General features: G+C 36.5%; 3 protein-coding genes across 6 annotated transcripts; 2 read left to right on the top strand and 1 right to left on the bottom strand.

Annotated features, from left to right (window-relative positions):
* The first annotated feature begins 407 nt into the window (after positions 1-407).
* LOC110770257 (endoribonuclease Dicer homolog 2-like) lies at positions 408-5,757 on the top strand. 3 transcript variants are annotated; one of them, XM_021974356.2, is made up of 10 exons: positions 408-537; positions 821-914; positions 1,086-1,360; positions 1,453-1,895; positions 2,124-2,227; positions 2,587-2,783; positions 3,737-3,946; positions 4,107-4,520; positions 4,720-4,998; positions 5,259-5,757. In XM_021974356.2, exons 2-10 carry the CDS (start codon positions 830-832, stop codon positions 5,598-5,600), a joined length of 2,349 nt encoding a protein of 782 aa, XP_021830048.2. In that variant the 5' UTR covers positions 408-537; positions 821-829; the 3' UTR covers positions 5,601-5,757. The 3 variants fall into 3 exon arrangements, with proteins under 3 accessions (XP_021830048.2, XP_021830046.2, XP_088100260.1); XM_021974354.2 differs by having other exon boundaries at positions 493-651; XM_088244134.1 differs by lacking the exon at positions 408-537 and having other exon boundaries at positions 812-914.
* Positions 5,758-6,346: 589 nt separating this feature from the next.
* On the top strand, positions 6,347-12,330 carry LOC110770284 (endoribonuclease Dicer homolog 2-like). 2 transcript variants are annotated; one of them, XM_021974390.2, is made up of 11 exons: positions 6,347-6,519; positions 6,827-6,917; positions 7,092-7,366; positions 7,461-7,651; positions 7,763-7,903; positions 8,132-8,235; positions 8,822-9,012; positions 9,854-10,063; positions 10,243-10,656; positions 10,997-11,275; positions 11,792-12,330. In XM_021974390.2, exons 1-11 carry the CDS (start codon positions 6,463-6,465, stop codon positions 12,140-12,142), a joined length of 2,304 nt encoding a protein of 767 aa, XP_021830082.1. In that variant the 5' UTR covers positions 6,347-6,462; the 3' UTR covers positions 12,143-12,330. The 2 variants fall into 2 exon arrangements, with proteins under 2 accessions (XP_021830082.1, XP_021830081.1); XM_021974389.2 differs by having other exon boundaries at positions 7,461-7,903.
* A 453-nt stretch (positions 12,331-12,783) lies between these two features.
* Positions 12,784-17,912, bottom strand: LOC110770246 (calmodulin binding protein). The gene is made up of 3 exons (XM_021974341.2): positions 17,331-17,912; positions 13,367-17,227; positions 12,784-13,151 (listed from the first exon to the last, which is right to left on the bottom strand). The coding sequence occupies exons 1-2, from the start codon at positions 17,643-17,645 to the stop codon at positions 13,373-13,375; spliced, it is 4,170 nt and encodes a 1,389-aa protein (XP_021830033.1). The 5' UTR covers positions 17,646-17,912; the 3' UTR covers positions 12,784-13,151; positions 13,367-13,372.
* Positions 17,913-19,786: the final 1,874 nt, after the last annotated feature.

The following is a 19,786-nucleotide window of genomic DNA, read 5'->3' as shown; positions in this document are numbered from 1 at the left end:
GACAAGAGAATTCATGTTCTAATGTACTTCAGTTTGTGTCTTAGATGAACACAATTTATAGCCAGTTTTGTTCATAATGCGAAAAAAAAAGTTTGAAAACTAAGATGATCCAATCTGTAAACTTGGATTGTATTCTTAGGAAAGTGTTTGGGATTAAATCTGTAAACTTGGATTGTAAACTTGGATTGTCATTTTTTAAATCAGGCGTTTTCATTTTATTACACACTTTTTTCACCCAAGCTTCTTCTTTAACTTGGCAATAAAATTTAATTCATATTCTTACTTTTCTAAATAAAAGATAGAGGCGTAAATTGAAAGTGAGATGCAAGTTTGGGGTGTAATTCAGCATTTAACTCCAGTTAAAAATTGTAGAGTTCTCGTATAAAGCATTTTCCAAATCTTTTCCTTCCCAAAGAACTTTTCAGGGCCCGCTTCTCTCTCTCTCTCTCTCCATAACTTTATATGAACTTACAGACAAAGTGGCTTCCTCAACAAGTTTTTAAATATGGACTATTCAGTGTCCTTTGAAATTCCAAAGTAAAGACACAACTTCTCTGTTACACTTACATTTGCCTACAGTTTTCGGATTCTCTGTCTTTCTAGTTTCAATCTTAGTCTCTTCCCAAAGATCACAATCTTAGTCTCTTCTTGGTCAGTTTCTGCAAGTCCCGCCCCACTTTCTTTAACTTAACTATTGGCTTTAACACGCCGTTTGTTTCTTTGCAATTTGGGCACCGATTCGAATTTTGTTGTCCTTTATGTTTTAGTTACTCTTTAAACGAATGGGTTTGTTTTTGTTTTTGCTTTGTGAATGATGCAGGGAGAAACTATGGAACCAATTAACCTTGAGATAGATGGAACCCAACAACAATCTGCTGCTCCTCTTCTTGTGGAAGAAGCCACACAAGAGCTTGGTAACTTTTCTAGCCTCTGCCCATGCATTGACTGCCTCTTATAAGTTATACCAGTAGAATTATTAGTTTACAACACTTACTGTTGCTTAAATTTTTTTCCATTTTTGTTCTTTTTACAATTTTTTCTGGTACATAGATTTCTTTTGTCATTTCTTGTTGCCATGTGTGCAGAAAGTGAGCCTTATGATGATCAACAACCCAGTTATGTACCACCTGAGCTTGTCAAACCTTGGGGTTCAAATGATGCTAGTGTATTGTATCATTGCTACTTAATTGAGATGAAGCCGAATTTTTGTTCTGATATTCCTGTTAATGATATCGTGCTTGGCATGAGGAGCGAACTTGATTCCGATGTTGCAAATATGAATTTTGATTTGGGAGTTGGCAAGGGTACTATAACAGTAAACTTTAAAAAGGCCGCAGAGATTCATTTTAGTTCAGAGCAAGTAATGTTTCCTGAATTTTTTACTTTTTTAGTATGATATGATACAAGAAATAAATTAACAGTTTACCTTGTTTCTTTAATTTTATTTGTCAGATTCTTCAATGCAGAAGGTTCCAAATCACAATTTTTCGAATTCTAATGTATCACAATTTGCAAAAGTTGGAAGAAGTTTTAGAAAGACTTAGTGTGGGACAAAATCTTGAGGTTGAATCAATTGATTACCTTTTGCTCCCGGCAGCAAGAATGCACCAGAGACCTTCCATCATTGACTGGGAATGCGTTATGTCTGTGCCATTTAGATCTGAAGAAAATTCTGAGTATCACGTAGATTCTTCTCCACCCAACAATTGTTCTCATGTTCTACATACCAAAAATGGTAAGGTTTGTACTTGCAGGATCCAGAATTCCTTGGTCTATACCCCTCATACTGGTCTCCTGTATTGCATCACTGGTTTGTTGGATGACTTGAATGGGAACTCACTTCTGAGACCTAGGGGCAGGAGAGCTCGTACCTACAAGACGCACTATGAAGAAAAGTATATTCTTGTATCATATACCTCTATAATTTGCATGTGTCATCTTTGCATTTTAGTGATCATGTGTATCCAAAGAAAGGACATCATGAAATATTCAGAGTAGTTTCTGTTTCTATTGGATGAAATGTTGTTTCTTGTGCCATTAGGGCAGTATTTACGTATGTGGAGTGTGTTTTCTCTTGTATGCAAATCCATTTATAAGTAACTTGAATCATTCTCTTGTTTCAGGCATGGGATCAAGTTGCGTTTTGATCAGCAGTTATTGCTCAAGGGGAAACACATTTTCAAAGTACAAAATTATCTTCAGAGTTTCAGACAACAGACAGAAAAAGGTCTGATTTTATAACTTCTTTTAGATAAGGAAGCCTAGTTTCATTTAATTGTACGGTATGTTTTCATCTTTGCAGTCTTGTCTTTTGAATGAAAATTGTGATCAATAATTCATAACCCATTTCTAATATATCATAATGTGGTTTGGAGATGCTTTGAGTTTTTAGAGTCTTTCTTGTTGTCCCGTTTGCTATTGTATAATTAGAGGAAAAGGGAATGCATATGCTTGCTATTGCTTTTAAGGTTGCCTGAATTGTGGAAATTTAAATTGTGCGTTTTTATCACTTTGATTTATTAATTGCAATTCAGTGGATTAGGTGTGATCAATATATATGCTGATTTTACAATACTTTCTTTGCAGATTCAAGTCATACATCTGTTGAATTGCCGCCTGAACTTTGCTCTATAGTCATGTCGCCTTTATCAGTCAGCAATTTATATTCATTCTCCTTTGTTCCATCCATCATGCATCGTCTTGAATCTTTACTTCTTGCTGTCAACTTGAAAAGGATGGTTTTGGATCGTTGCACAGAAAATGTTACTATTCCAACCATTAAGGTATGCTACATTTGTTCACAGGACAAAGTATTATGCTATATTTTTCATCGAGACGGCACATTTCTGTGCCCAGGTGCTTGCTGATATTTGTATAGTGAATTCCTTTTTTTTCTTATCCCCTTTAAGTTGATGAAAATGAATGTCAGGCTAGGTTGGTTTCCATGACACCTCTTTGAATTTACTCAGGAGATGACCCCATCCCTCTGTTTTCCTTATAAAATCCTCTATGTTTTCATGATACAACTTAGATAATTGATTATTGTTAGTGGTAAAGGCTTCAGTGGAATCATAAAGTGGTTATCCGTGCTGGCTCTATGACCTCGTTGTTGTCATAGTATGTATGGAATGAGTGTGATGAAGCAAGGTTTGAGTAATACATCTTCTTTTTTATGATGATAAACAAATTTTCATTCAATGAAAAAGAGAGAGTGAAAAGAACAGAGGACAAGGTGTCCTCTGGACTGTAAGAACTGATGACCAATTTCTAGAGAAATTTAAATCTGCCACAAAAAAACTACATCAAAATGGCAGAGACAAATTAACAAGAGTCTAAGATACAACAGCTTTCCAATCAGACAGTATAACAGAAAAGGAATAGTCCCAAAACTCTGGAGATATCTGAGCCCATAAAGATTCCCCGGATCGGACTCTGTCCCCACAAACTATCAAGTTTGAGTAGATAATGTATCAGTGAGTTGATGATGCAGTCTTTGGATCAGCAAGTTTTGGTATTTTTCAACTCAAATATGGCTTATAGTTCCGTTCTCTTTTTTCTTGGCAACTGGTATCAATTGTAGTCGTAGTATTGTTGTCAACTTCTAAATGGAACATGACTCCAACTCTTTTCTCTTTTTTTCATACATTATGCAAGTGATTATTTGTCTTTATATCCTTGCTTTTTTGTGGTTCTGAGCTTTACATCTGAGTTTGTTCTACATCAATATATATCATAGGTCTTGGAAGCTATTACCACAAAACATTGCCAAGAGAACTTGCATTTGGAATCCTTAGAGGCTCTTGGAGATTCATTTCTTAAGTATGCTGCAAGTCAGCAGCTTTTTAAAACCTATCAAAATGATGATGAGGGCGATCTTACTGAAAAGAAGGAAAAAATAATTTCTAATGCTGCCCTTTGCAAGCTTGGATGTGACCGCAAACTTCCGGTAGCATTTCTTTATTCTATGTATTTTTCGTGTTTTAGATCTTGTTATGATCATGAATCTGGCTGAAACTGCATTCAGATTGTTACCATTATCATTTTAGAACTTTTTCTATTTACTTTCAATGCTTTTGATCTAAAGTTTCAATGCTTTTTTATTGTAGGGCTTTATTCGTAACGAGTGTCTTGATCCGAAAAAGTGGATTATACCTGGAGATTATTCTGGAAGTTCTTTCTTAAATGAGAAGTTGCCTTTTAATGAAAAAAACATCTACATTAGGGGAAGAAGGAAGGTAAAAGGTAAAAGGGTTGCTGATGTAGTTGAGGCGCTAATTGGTGCATTTCTTAGCACAGGTGGTGAAATAGCTGCCGTATATTTCACGAATTGGGTTGGTATAAAGGTGGATTTAGTCCATATACCATATGAGAGGCAATTCCAAATGCAGCCAGAGAAGCTCATTGATGTCAGACATTTAGAATCCCTGCTTAACAACTATTCATTTCGCGATCCTTCTCTTTTACTGGAAGCACTAAGCCATGGTTCTTACATGCTTCCTCAGATTCCAGGATGTTATGAGGTACGTGCAAATGCAATGACAATGAAATTTATTGCACGCATGTCTACTGTGTAAAATGTTTGTATGGTACATCCTAACTCATAACAGTGTTTCTTTTGCTTGTGCAGAAATACAAAACTCAGTTCATTTCACTTCCAAGTTTGTTCAATTCTGTCTGTTTGATATGCCATCTTTTATGTAAATATTCTTTGTTGTGCAGCGGCTTGAATTTCTTGGCGATGCAGTGTTGGATTATGTTATCACTGCTCATTTGTACAATAAGTATCCTGGTATGTCACCAGGACTTTTAACTGATATGAGGTCTGCTTCCGTGAACAACATTTGTTATGCACGAACTGCTGTGAAAGCTGGATTACACAAACACATTCTTGCTTCGGACAGTGTCCTCCATACTGATATTGCCAACACTGTTAACAATTTTGGGAGCTTATCTGCAGAATCAACTTTTGGATGGGAATCTGAGACATACTTCTCCGAGGTTGATTTTTAATGCTTATCATGCTCATATAATTTCTCTTCTACACTTTTTCATTCTTTCTTATGGTTGCTATAGGAATAAACTTTTCTCCTGGATGAATCAACTTGAATGAACTCAATTGCCTTTAATAAAACCATTTACTAACTCCTTCTGGGAGAGGTCCAATTTAACAAAACAAATCTAAATCATAAAATTTTAATTTATTTTTTTAGTACATAAATCATTTACTAACTCTTGTGCATTTTAACAATTTAATACAGGTACTTGGAGATATTATCGAGTCTTTAGCAGGGGCAATTTTTGTTGATTCTGAATATGATAAGGATATTGTCTTTCAAAGTATACGTCCTCTCTTAGAGCCCTTGGTTACTCCAGAAACAATGCCGGTCAATCCTGTAAGCGAGTTCAATTGTCATTGCCAGAAAATGCAGTATATTATGAAGAAACCTGTTGTGTCCATCCAAAATGGTGTGGTTACCAGGACAATAGAGGTTGAAGCAAATGGGGTCGTCAAATACAGACATATATCAACAGCTTCTAATAACGATACAGCAAAAAGATTAGCTTGCAAAGAATTTTTGAGGTTGTCCAAAGGAAACTAATCCGAAATGAAACAAGTTTGAAAGATGTTCCAGCATACAGATAGCTTCAAAGACATTATGAATATTTATGTTATAGTATTGGGATTTATAATAACTCTTGGATAACCATAAGTCTTGTCACTTTCAAGGTTATGTAATGATCGATCATTCTATACTACTATTCTGTCACACATAGGCATCTTATATATATGTCATGCAAGCAGTCTGATAAGAGAATTCATGTTCTAAATGCACTTCAGTTCTTGTCTTAGATGAACACAAAATTTATAGCCCGTTTCGCTCATAATGCGAAAAAAATAGTTCAAAAACTCCGATCTGTAAACTTGGATTGTATTCTTAGATTTTTAAAAACAAAGGAGAGTGTTTGTTATTAAATCTGTAAATTGTCTTGAAACTTTAAAAATATAAAGACAAATCTGGTTGTCACTTTTTAAATCAGGCGTTTTCATTTTATTTTACACACTTTTTTGCCCCAAGCTACTTCTTGGTTGATTTGTTTGCTTTGGTGTATGTGTGTGCAATTTCTTCATGGGTGGTGTGCTAGTCGTCATAATCCATTAATAACAAGATCTTAGAATGTTTTCGCACTACAAGAACGTTCAAAATTGTTACATAACAATTAACACATGAAAAAATGCTCAGCAAGAAGTAGAAAAGAAAAAACGAAAATACTCACAGTGACAGTTAAAAATTAGAAAGTATTCCCATAAAGCATTTTCCTGCTCTTTTACCTCCCAACGAACCTTTCACCGCCCGCTTTCCCTTCTCTCTCTCTCTCTCTCTCTCTCTCTCTCTCTCTCTCTCTCTCCATTACTTTATATGAACTTACAGACGATCTTGCTTCCTTATCAAGTTTTTGAATATGAATATTAAGTGTCCTTCGAAATTCCAAAGTGGCCCAGCTCAGTTGGTTTTAAAGGTACACCTTCTCTGTCACTCTTACATTTACTTACAGTTTTAGGATTCTCTCTGGCTCTGCTTTCAGTCTTTTCCCAAAAATCACAATCTTAGTCTCTTCTTGGATTAGTTTCTCTGAGTCCCTCCCCTTTCTTTAACTTAACTGTTGGCTTTAACATGCCGTTGGTTTCTTTGCAATTTGGGCACCAATTCGAATTTGGTTGTCCTTTAATTATGTTGTAGTTACTCTAATGTTTTTGAGATATGGTATGAGAAAGCTCTTTAGAGAAATGGGTTTGTTTTTGTTTTTGCTTTGGTGAATGATGTAGGAAGAAACAATGGAACCAATTGACATGGAGAAAGATGGAACCCAACAATCTGCTGATCCTCTTGTGGTGGAAGAAGCCACTCAAGAGCTTGGTAACTTCTCTAAACTCTGCCCATGCCTTGACTGCCTCTTATAAGTTATATTATACCTATAAAATTATTAGTTTACAACACTTATTGTTGCTTAAAATTCTTTCCATTTTGGTTATTTTACTAATTTTTATGGCTCATAGATTTCTTTTGCATTTCTAATTTCCATGTGCGCAGGCAGTGAGCCTTATGATGATGAACAACCCAGTTATGTCCCAGCAGAGCTTGTCAAACCTTGGTGTTCAAAGGATGCTAGTGTATTGTATCATTGCTACTTAATTGAGATGAAGCAGAATTTTTGTTCTCATATTCCTGTTAACAATATCGTGCTTGGCCTGAGGAGCGAACTTAATTGCGGTATTGTAAATATGAATTTTGATTTGGTAGTTGACAAGGGTACTATAACAGTAAACTTTAAAAAGGCCAACGAGATTCATCTTAGTTCAGAGCAAGTAATGTTTCCTGAATTTTATTACTTTTTTAGTATGATATGATACAAAAAAATAAATTAATGGTTTACCTTGTTTCTGTAATTTTATTTGCCAGGTTCTTCAATGCAGAAGGTTCCAAATCACAATATTTCGAATTCTAGTGGATTGCAATTTGCAAAATTTGAAAGAAGTTTTAGAGAGACTTAGTTTGGGACAAAATCTTGGGGTTGAATCTATTAATTACCTTTTGCTCCCGGCAGAAAGAATGCACCAGAAACCTTCGATCATTGATTGGGAATGCGTTAGGTCTGTGCCGTTTCGATCTGAAGAAAATTCTGAGTATCACATAGATTGTTCTCCACCGAACAATTGTTCCAGTGTTTTACATACCAAAAATGGTACGGTTTGTACTTGTAGGGTCCAGAATTCCTTGGTCTATACTCCTCATACTGGTCTCCTGTATTGCATCACTGGTTTGTTGGATGACTTGAATGGAAACTCACTTCTGAGACCTAGGGGCAGGAGAGCTCGTACCTACAAGACGCACTATGAAGAGAAGTACGTATATTCTTGTATCATATACCCCTATAATTTGCATGTGTCATCTTTGAATTTTAGTGATCATGTGTATCCAAAGAAAAGAACGTCATGAAATATTCAGTGTAGTTTCTGTTTATGGTTTTCTGAAATGTTGTTGTTTGTGCCATTGAGGCAGTATATGCTACATGGAGTGTGTTTTATGTTATATTCAAGCCATTTATGAGTTTAATGGTTCTCTTGTTTCAGGCGTGGGATCAATTTGCGTGTTGATCAACAGTTATTGCTCAAGGGGAGACACATTTTCAAGTTACAAAATTATCTTCTGAGTTGCAGGCAACAGAGAAAAAAAGGTCTGATTTTGTAACTTTTTTTAGATAAGGAAGCCTAGTTACATTTAATTGTTCGGTATGTTTTCTGCTCACCTTTGCAGTCTTTTCTTTTCACTGAAAATTGTATTCCGTAATTCATAATCCATTTCTTATATATCATAATGTGGAAGATGCTTTGAGTTTTTAAAACAATTTTTGTTGCCCCCTTTGCTATTAGAGGAAAAGGGAATGCATATGCTTGTTATTGCTTTAAAGGTTTCCTGAATTGTGAAAATATGGCCGTTTTATCACTTTGATTTATTAATTGCAATTTAGTGCATTAGGTATGATGAATTTAAATGCTGATTTTGTAAGGTTTAGAACAACTACATTCACTAAAGTTTTCTAGGATATAATTGACAATGCATTTTGATTTGTTAAAAAGCAGAGTCATGCAATCTGCATTGACATTTTAATTATGGAAGCCAAAAATTAATTTATGTGTTAAAATGAGGTAGAAGTGGAAAGAATCAGTGGGGGGATTTCATTCTTTCCATTGGGTCTAGTTCTTGTTTTCTCATATTTCATTATTATTGAGTAAGAAACTTAATCTATGTTTTCTTTGCAGAATCAAAGCCTGTTGAATTGCCGCCTGAACTTTGCTCTATAGTCATGTCACCTTTATCAATCAGCAATTTATATTCATTCTCAATTGTTCCATCCATCATGCATCATCTTGAATCTTTACTTCTTGCTCTGAACTTGAAGAATATGATTTTGGATCGTTGCAAAGAAAATGTTACTATTCCAACCATTAAGGTATGCTACAATTGTTCACAGGACAAGGAACTATGCTACATTTAATGTTTCTACATCAAGACGGCACATTTCTGTGCCCAGGTGCTTGCTGATATTCTATAGTAAATTTTTCTTTTTCTTTTTTTCTTTAAGTTGATGAAAATGAATGTCAGGCTAGCTTGTTTTCCATGAAAACTCTTTGAATTTGCTCAGGATAACCGCCTCCCTCTTTTTTCGTTCAAATTCATCTATGTTTCATGATACAAAAGTGGTTATCCTTGCTGGCTCCATGATCTCCTCGTTGTTATAGTATTTATGGAACGCATGTGATGGAGTTTGAGTAATACATCGATCTTTCAGAGGACAAGGTGTCGTCTGGCCTATAAGACCTTATTAGCAATCTCTATAGAAATTCAAATCAGCCACCAAAAACCTACATTAACATGGCAAAGACAAATTAAAAAGAGTCAACAGCTTTCCAAACAGACAGTATAACAGAAAAGGAATAGTCCCTGTACTCTGGAGATATCTGAGCCATAGGGATGCCCCGAGTCGGACTCTCTCCCACAAACTATCAGGTTTGTGTAGATAACGTATCAGTGAATTTATGTAGTCTTTGTGTCGGCAAGTCATGGTATTTTCAACTCAAATATGGCCCACGGTTCAATTCTTTTTTCCTTGGCACTACATAAGGTATCAATTGCAGTCGTGGTATTGTTGTCAAATTCTATGTGGCACATAACTTCAACTCTTTCCTTTTTTTGGGCACATTGTCCAGATGATTATTTATATCTATACCCTTGGTTTTTTGTGGTTCTGAACTTTACATCTGAGTTTGTTCTATATCCAATATCCGTTGTAGGTCTTGGAAGCTATTACAACAAAAGGATGCCAAGAGAACTTCAATTTGGAATCCTTAGAGACTCTTGGAGATTCATTTCTTAAGTATGCTACAAGTCAGCAGCTTTTTAAAACCTATCAAAATAATGCTGAAGGCCTTCTTAGTGGACAGAGGGAAAAAATAGTTTCTAATCCTGCCCTCTGCAAGCTCGGATGCGACCGCAAACTCCCGGTAACAGTTCTTCATTCTGTTTACCTTTGGTGTTTTAGATCTTGTTATTATCATGGATCTGGCTGAAAGCTGCCTTCAGATTGTTACTGTTATCATTTTATAAATTTGTTCTGTTTACTTTCAGTGTTTTTTATCTAAAGGTTCCTGCATGACCTCTCTACCATTGCTTTGTATTGTAGGGCTTTATTCGTAACGAGTGTTTTGATCCGAAAAAGTGGACTATACCGGGAGATTATTCTGGAACTTCTTTCTTAAGTGAGGACTTGCCTTTTAATGAAAGAAACATCTACATTAGGGGAAGAAGGAAGGTAAAAGATGAAACGGTTGCTGATGTAGTTGAGGCACTAATTGGAGCATTTCTTAGCACAGGTGGTGAAATAGCTGCCATATATTTCATGAATTGGGTTGGTATAAAGGTGGATTTAGTCCATATACCTTATGAGAGGCACTTCCAAGTGCAGCCAGAGAAGCTCATTGATGTCAGACGTTTAGAATCCCTGCTTAACAACTATTCATTTCGCGATCCTTCTCTTCTACTGGAAGCACTAACCCATAGTTCTTGCATGCTTCCTAAGATTCCAGGATGTTATGAGGTACATGCAAATCCAATTACGCAATGACGATTAAATTTGTCACATGCATGTCTAATGTGTAAAATGTTAATTTGTATGGCACATCCTAACTCATAACAATGGTTCTTTGCTTGTGTGGAAATACAAAATTCAGCTCATTTCTCTTCCAAGTTCGTTCAATTATTTCTCTTGATATGCCATCTTTTACATATATAAATTTACTCCCTAAAGAAGCAGTTTAGCTTAAAAAGTCTCTTAGATCCCATGATGCACTAAATTTATTATATGTTATGTACTCATGGGCTGAAATCTTTCAAGCCTATTTGTTTAGCTCATCAGAAGTATGTTCTTTGTTGTGCAGAAGCTCGAATTTCTGGGCGATGCAGTGTTGGATTATGTGATCACGTTTTATTTGTACAATAAGTATCGTGGTATGTCGTCACCTGGATTTCTAACTGATATGAGGTCTGCTTCTGTGAACAATGATTGTTATGCACTATCTGCTGTGAAAGCTGGATTGCACAAACATATTCTTGCTTCGGACAATGTCAACAACGATATTGACAATACTGTTAACAATTTTGGGAGGTTATCTATTGAATCAACTTTTGGATGGGAAACCGAGACATACTTCTCCAAGGTTGGTTCTAGTACTTATCATGCTCATAGCATTTCTCTGCTACACTTTTTCCTCCTGTTTTTTTTTTTTTGGCTCGTACAATGTTCCTTTTAGGGATTCTAGGACTGCAAACTTAGGGTAGGTAGAGGTAGAGATGGAAGAGGTATTTGGATCAAGAAAAGATTGTATGGTGTGAGTTTAGCTTGGAGTTAGGTACGGTTGCTTTAACTGCTAGTTCCATTGCTTCTCTTACTCAACTAAGCCTCTGCCTCTAAAATATTGGGGTAAGTTACACGAGTCATATTTTTAACTTTTTTTTTTATATGAAAAAAATATTTTGAACTATTTCTCAGCATGAACTCTCCATCTCCAACTCATCTATAGTAACTATATCTTTTCTTTACCATTTCTTTTGGTTCTATCATTGTTACTGCGTTTCTACCTTCACCTTATTGCCTTCATCAACTTGAATTGACTCCATTGGCTTTATGGTTACTTGCAAATCTAAATCATATAATTTAACTTAGTTTATAACAGGTACTTGCAGATATTATTGAGTCTCTAGCAGGAGCAATTTTTGTTGATTCTGAATATGATAAGGATATCGTCTTTCAAAGTATAAGTCCTCTCTTAGAGCCCTTGGTTACTCCAGAAACAATGCCGCTCAATCATGTAAGAGAGTTCAAGGACTATTGCAAAAAAATGCAGTATATTATGAAGAAACCTGTCATCTCCACCCAAAATGGTGTTGTTACCAGGACAATAGAGGTTGAAGCTAAGGGGGTCGTCATATACAAACATACATCAACAGTTTCTAATAACAAAACAGCAGAAAAAGTAGCTTACAAATTTTTTTTGAGGTCGTTGAAGGAAACTAATCTAGAATGAAACAAGTTTGAAGATGTTCCAGCATATTTGTTTATAGTATTTGGATTTATAATGACTCTTGTATAACCATAAGTCTTGTCAGATTCAAAGTTATGTATGTATCTTTGCTGTAGTTATGCAATTGTCATACTATACTGCTATTATGTGATAATATGGAAATATCTAACACAATTTATTTCCTCTTTTCATTTTTTAATTTGCATTTTTTTCAATAAACTCACACCAATAGTCCAAAGAAACTATTATGTAACCCTACTTACATATTGTTATTCTTTATGGAACAACTCATCTATGTCCCTTTGTTCATCAGATCATATTTATTTCCAGATGAAGTTAGTCATAGTGAGTATTGAAACCCCAATTGATTTCGAAATCCATAATTTCGGGATACATACCCATTCCAATCCACTTTTTAAAAAATTTCGGATGTCGGATTTGATTTGGGATTGTCAAAGTTGAAAATTGGCTGGAATCAGAATTTCCTATCCAACTTGCACCCCTACGCTATAACTTATCATGGACACCGTCAAGAGCCAGTTAATCTGGGCAGCATGTTCCTTGCTGTTACCAAACCCGTTTCAAATTTAAGGCTTATAAAAGGTGGAACTCTCTCAAACGCTACTATCACAGAAGTTCAAAGATTTACAACACCACCTGTATAAGGATTTATGAACTTTTATGTAGAATTTTTTACAAAACTGACCTCAAAATTGGCGTTTTGAAACCCCTTCCCCCTACACCTCACCAACAACAATAATACATATGAAGAGAAACACAAATAAACCTCAAGGCAAAGTACAGAGGAAATAAAAAGAATTTTATTACATAATCCACTTTCCAAACTTCATAACTTGATGACTTACATCTGCATACGGTATACTTTCTGCCTTCTAAATGACACAATAAACTACAGCTTACTTGTTCAACTGAGGTTTTATACTATGGACATGCCTGCTCATTATGAAGTTGTGGAGTCATCCAACCAAATAGCTTCTTCTAGTTGTCATTCCTGTAAAATGTTTAAAGGCAGACTGATGAGTTTCTATTCATACTTTAGAGCAGGATATGCCCTATTTTGTCCAATCTAAAACCAACAATGGTTGAGATATTATTTTTGTCCAACTTCCTTAGCTTGTTCTTTACATGGATTTCTGAGCTTCACTAAGAAAAATGTATATAATCTGTAAACGGAAATGAAAACTTGGAGGAGCATTTTTTTTATACCTTAAATCAGTGAGTAGCTTGTGGTTTGAATGGGTTTGGAATTCCATTGCTTGGAATGACTGTTTCGAAAGCCTCTACAAGCAGTGATACTTTTCTTTTGCGAGCTGGAGTTAATCTGGAAACAGCCTGTTGAAGGGCATAATCAAGCATCCATTCCTCAGAATTCTTCCTCCCATCCATGTTCTGATGCTTGAGATGAACTTTCTCTGCTTCCAGGTCAGGCTCCAAGGGCAGATATCGTGGCCCTTGTGGGTTGAACTTCTTTACATTTTCCAATGCCTTGATAAATCTATTAAGCAGGATCATTTTCTTCAGATTGCTCCAGTTCTTTGACATTTTCTTGTTAGGTTTCTCTTCCACCTTTGCAACTGCTTTTTCTTCTTCTTGGATGGTAGCATTATCAGATTTTGCAGAGCTGGCAGAGTTTGTGAAAGTTGAGATGAAAGATTTCCCTTGTATGTCAACTTGATTTTCTGGAGGTTCGGGGTCTAGAAAGCCTCTAGTGATTGACTTATCATCATCTGATTCATCTTGGTTCTCTGGAAGAATGATGTCATCAATCGCTTTCTCTACTTGCTGCTTGATAGCTTCAATATGCCGGAGTTCAATCTTTTTGTTGTCTATTCCAGGCAATCTGTTGGCATCATCTGCTTGCTCCTCTTCTGCTCTATCAAGGAATTCGTCTCCATCTTTTGCATCAATACTTGATACCATGTGCTTATATACTAAGAACCATAAGTTTGTGTATTTCTGCTTTTCCAATTGGGTTTCATGTGGTGCACTAGTATCGCATTCCAAATGTGATTCTTCAAGTGGAGGAAATCCTTCAACGAGTCCAGATTCTGGCATAGCTCCTCCCCTCACTTCTTCTCTTGCTGCCATTGGCTCCTCATTTGGTTTTATGGAACCTAAAGAGACCACCATGTTATTTGCTGTTGAATCCACATGATTTTCAGTGATCTGTTCCTCAGATGAATCAAATTTCTCATCTGTTTCAATGAATGACTTACTGGTTTCCAATTTGATGTTTTCCACCTTGGAATTCAAGTTGCTAAGTTCCAAACTTGTGATTGAAGTAACTTCTTCGGAGGCTTCTTCAACTGTATCATTTACCAGACCTTCATAAATGGTGCTACCATGTTCATCTTGCTTTAAGGAGGCTTCATCACATGACCTGGGATCTTTGGTTTCTGATAAAGAAACATTGGTAAAATCTATTATATCGTTCCCAACAATGGCTTTGTCATCCCCATCATCAGTGTTGAGAAAAACAATTTGATTCTCCTTCTGATCTTCATTAGTGGCTTTAGGAGCAGCTATATCCCGTTCCGTTTTAATGAAACAATGGTCTGTACTTGGTTCTTTGAGCTTAGAAAAATTCACTGGACTTTGCTGGTGTTCCACTTGAACATCCCTAGCCTGAGCTGAATACTCATTGAAACTTTTCTCAGGGCCGGACATATTCCCACCCAAGATTTCAGCAGAAATTCCAGAATCACTCTCTTTACCTGTGTGATCAGCACTTGGAACTGAAAAACCATTGCAGACTTGAAGATCTGCTTCAGTGGATTCTATTGCACTGGACCTGTGGCTAGTTTTAATTCCCGGAAATGGGAGAACTGTTTCAAAGGCTTCTACAAGCAATGCAACTCTTCTTTGTTGAGCTGGAGGTAGTTTAGATATAACCTGTTGAAGTGCATAATCAAGCATCCATTCCTCAGCATTCTTTCTCTCTTCTGTTTTCTGCTGCCTTAGATTGACTTTTTCTGCTTCTGAATCAGGATCCAATGGCAGGTATTGTGGTTTCTGGTAATTGAGGTTCCTCACCTTTTCAACCGCCTTGACAAATCTCTTGAGGAGAATGAATTTTTTCAGACTGCTCCAGCTCTTGGGTGTTTTCTTGTCTGTCTTATCTCCTTTTGACACTGTTTTCTCTTCTTTCAGGGAACTAGTAGTTTCAGCTTTGGCCCATGTTTCTTCTGGATTTTGTACCTTACTGTCTTCAGAAGAATGACTGGAATGTGAGGTGCTCTGCTCCCCACACCCATCTTGACTCTGTCCTGATGCTTCCTGGTCTGAACTTATGCCATTAGTAAAGGATTGATCATCATATGCGCGGTCCTGAACTTCCGGGAGAAGGATGTTATCAAAAGCATCCTGTACCAGCTTAATGGCATCATGGTGGCAGAGCTCAATGTTTTGGTCTCCTCCACTGTGATTTATCAAAGCTGTATGCTCATCTGTTTCAGTAAAACTTAAATTGTTGGTTTCAAATACGGTGTTGGTACCTTCTACTTGCTCTTCCTTGTCCAGTCCTCCAAGAGAGTGCTGGTTTTCAACACTTGCAGAAGGTCCTTTTACTGCATGCTTGTACATCAACTGCCACATTCGGATATATTTGTGATCTTTTGACTGCAAACTGTGTGCCACTGCCACATTAGTGGCCCTTTTGGGATTAGATGCTGGCTGCACACTTCCATTTTTGTTCTCATTAGCGGCAATTTTTTCCTCCAATGCTTGGCAATCAGAAGAAGAGATTTCATTGTGTTGATTATCACTTGTTGATTCAACAACTTCATCAGGGATTGCTCTTTCCAATTGATGAGGTGGTTTGACAGCTTCACAATCATCGAACGCCATACTTTTTTCTATTGATTTAGGATCAATATTGCTCAGGCTATTTGTGCAAGTGGATTGAGCACCTTCATTGTGATTAGATGCTGCAATCTTTTCTTCTTTCCTGTCTGTGTTGGTGGCTTCAAAATCTGTTCCAGTGCAACAACATTCCGGACTTAAACCATCAGGTGCAGAGAGGGACACCGAAGCATGCTGTTCTACAGTGTGCAGGCTCTCCTCTAAATCTATATGAGGAATTGAAGTTTCACCAAGCAGCTTTTCAGAAATATTTGAAAAATCATCATTGTTTTCCCCATTTTCACTGTAAGTACCTATGCGACTTGGCTTGGCTTCTGGTTCAGGCTCAGCATAGATTTCTAAAGACATTTCCCTGCTCAATTTTTCTACCACAGGAGATGTCGTTTCATGAACTGCACCATGTCCATTGCATACCATCTGATTTGTCTGATCCTCCTTAATCTTGCCAGACCTTTTCACCCTGACCGGGGGTTGAGTTGCCGGTGTCACGCCCCTCTGAGTCTTCAACATGCGCCTCCTTATTGAAATGAGGCGCTTGAGTGGAGGTACACTGGCATGCCGATGGCCATGAAGAGAGCAATAAGTGAATGGACAAACCTTTGTGCCCGAAAGTCCCTCAGATTCAGTTCCCTCTGCCTGAAGACCCAGGATGTCAGGGGACTTAGAACCTTTGAGTGCTGAAGAACATGTAGCTCTTTGTACACTCAAGTCTGGAAGTTGAGAGATTTGTTCAGAGTGTTTCCTTATGGAACACTTCTTGGATTTCGCTCTAGCCAATTTTGTTGAGGCATTCGAAGGTGACTTCTGACCAGCAGAAGTTGAGTTTGGCTTTGAAAAAACTGATCTTTTCCTAGTTTCAATACTACTGCAATAACTTGATTCAGAAGCATGAGGACTTGCCTGAAACTGTTTCTTTCTCCCATTGGAGCTGCAGGTCTCCTTTGAAAAGGTTGACGATGCTGAATCTGTATCACTGGATGAGATGGCAGAAAGCCCAACATGCCCAGATTTCTTTTGTCTTGCAGATGGTCTTGAGCTCTCAGAATTTGCAGGGTTAGCCGCCATTCTTGATTTCTTCAGATTATTCATTTGTGTTCCTCCAGAGCTTTTCCTCATCAAAGGGTTCTTGAATTTTAAGCTAGAAATTCTTGTCAAATTCCTTACAGGCTTAAAACTAGACCGCCTTGTTATTGTTCTTGCTGAATTCTACATAGAAACCAAAAAAGGAAAAAAGGGCAATCTTCAATTTCCTGCTATTTTCAGCAAAACACAAAAACAGAAAGCTAGGCTGAAAATTCAATATACTTGCCTGTAGATTCTCTGTACTTGTATCAGAACAGGTTGACATATCAGATGAAATTGACTGTGCTGCTGAGCTTGCTGCATCACTGCATACATGGTGATTATTGGATCTCTGCCTGGCCCTTCTTCTAGATGACTTCAGGCTTGGTGATTTTGAGAGCTTGATTGATCTCAAATTTTTCAATCTCTTCTGCAGCTCTTGTGCTCCTTGGCTTCTGCCATTCTGGTTTTGCAAAATGGATGAGTCAATGGCCATTGAAAACTTCTCAGAAATTTGGCTATCACCCAAATCATCTACAACTTCAAGCTCCTTATCAATCATTTTTTCTTCTTCTGTTTCACTGGATTCAAATTTCTGATATGAATTTGGCTTAAGGTGTTTTGGAAGCAGAGATTGGTTTTTTTTTCTTTCTGAAATTTCTAATTGACTACAGTGACTGGTCTTTTGCTTCTAGTTTCTAACTTAATCTTAAATTTCAAGTACGTTCTCAAAACAAATAAATAAAATTCTGGTTTGAGTAGCAGCGAATTTTTGAAGATCAGACTTAGATTCCAGTCCGATTGACTTGGCCATTCTGAGTTGACACATAGCTTTCTTTATGGTGGTAAAGAAAGGTCATACACAACTAAAAGTCTTTGGTCAGAAAGACCAAAACTTCAACTAAAAAAAATACTGGTCAAAGAAGAAACTTATGGCATGTTTACTAATCCGGAATTGAATTAGGGGGAATTGAATTGAGGATGAATTGAATTGAGGAGGAGTTGAATTGAGGAGAATTAGATTCTGGATTCCTAATGAAATTGTTTACTAAACCATATGGATTGAGGGGAGTTAGATTCCGAATTCCTATTGAAGTTGTTTACTAAATCATGTGGAATTGGGGTAGGAGTGGTACTAATTACTAAAATGTCCACATTTTTTGGTTAAAGTAGATGGCATATTTGGAATTTTGAAAATTGTGTGAGGATATAATGGGTAAAAAAGATGAATTCCTAATGGGTGAATTCTCCAGAAATTAGAATACCACCTCCAATTTCGGAATTGAATTCCTCCAAAATCAGGAATTCAATTCCTAATTTTGTGTGGGCCCCGCTTACTTTTCAATTCCTTAATGTGAAGTAAACGCAGGAATTCTCCATAGGCGGAATTCAATTCCGGATGAGAATTCCAATTCCGGATTAGTAAACATGCTATTAATTGAAAATGGGAAACAAATTATAAGGAAAGTAAGCACTTAATTGTGATTTCATGTAAACATGTAATGATGTTGGAAAACTCTTATAAAACAAATAAAAAGATTGTGAGCCCTTTCTAGTTCTAGTGACAGAGCACTTTAGCAAGAGTTTCAATCTTGCACTCTCTTTGTACTAATTAAAAAAAAAACAAATTAATAAATAGATTAATATTTACCTGAAAGATATGACAGAAATAATATTCACAGTAATATGATTACTCTAGCGATAGATTTGTAACTCAAGTGGTGAAAAGAATTCACTCTTATATTTGCACTTGGAGATCACAATTGACTCGATTCTCCTTTTTCAATATCGCTTATATTAAAATACCAAAGTGGAGAAACGATCGATAAAAGTGCTGGAGAAAGTGATGGATACGGTGGAAACAGTAACATGCAAGCATGACTACTTAGACCTAAAAGCATAATTTTGTCTCCATAGCTGGGGCCCACTTAGTTGGAAGCCAGTGCTTGAGGACTAGATGCAACTCCCATGATGACAAAGATGGTTAGAGTGGACAAAGATCTGTACTAATTAAACTTTAAACTTTAAACCCACCAAAAAAAGGTCATATATCTGCGGCATTTATATATGTTCGCTAATTTATCTCAAGTAACTAAGGACTAACAAAATGGTTATATTGAATTTTGATTGCATCTCCAAATTCAGATTATATGCAATGTTTAGAAGATTAGAGCAGATCTCTATGTTAATTGCATAGTTAGAAACCTCCCTCTGTATCCACGTATTTTTAAACTTTTCTCCTTGTTTTTTCTAAATTTGAATAGGGAGCTTCACTAATATACCCAAAATAGAGGCTGAAATTATATAAAAAAAACCTCACATAGAATGCTATTTAGAAATACACCCAAAATCCATTTACTATATAAGAAATTAGTGTTAAAGTTCCTATAAATTACAGGACTGCCACTAATGCCCAATAGAAAAAAAAAACTCAAAAAATACCCAAAACAAGCCCAACCCAATTTTATAAAAAAACCCAAATATTTTATTACAACACAAAAATGTCTTGAAAACCGTAACTACAAGCATGCATCTTCATTAAACAAGAGTGTTGCTATTTCCACCCCCCAGTCCTATTTCCCCACCCACCTTATCTTCCCACCCACTATGTAAATTTGAAAAAACATAATTCTATTTTTACACCCACCATTATTCCTAAAATACCCTTTAATTATTAATTCATGCAAATTCTCCTTACTTTCA

The sequence above is a fragment of the Prunus avium genome, chromosome 7 (genome assembly GCF_965620075.1).
Source record: "Prunus avium chromosome 7, drPruAviu1.hap1.1, whole genome shotgun sequence".
Taxonomy (NCBI): domain Eukaryota; kingdom Viridiplantae; phylum Streptophyta; class Magnoliopsida; order Rosales; family Rosaceae; genus Prunus; species Prunus avium.
This window is presented reverse-complemented; position numbering and strand designations above follow the sequence as displayed.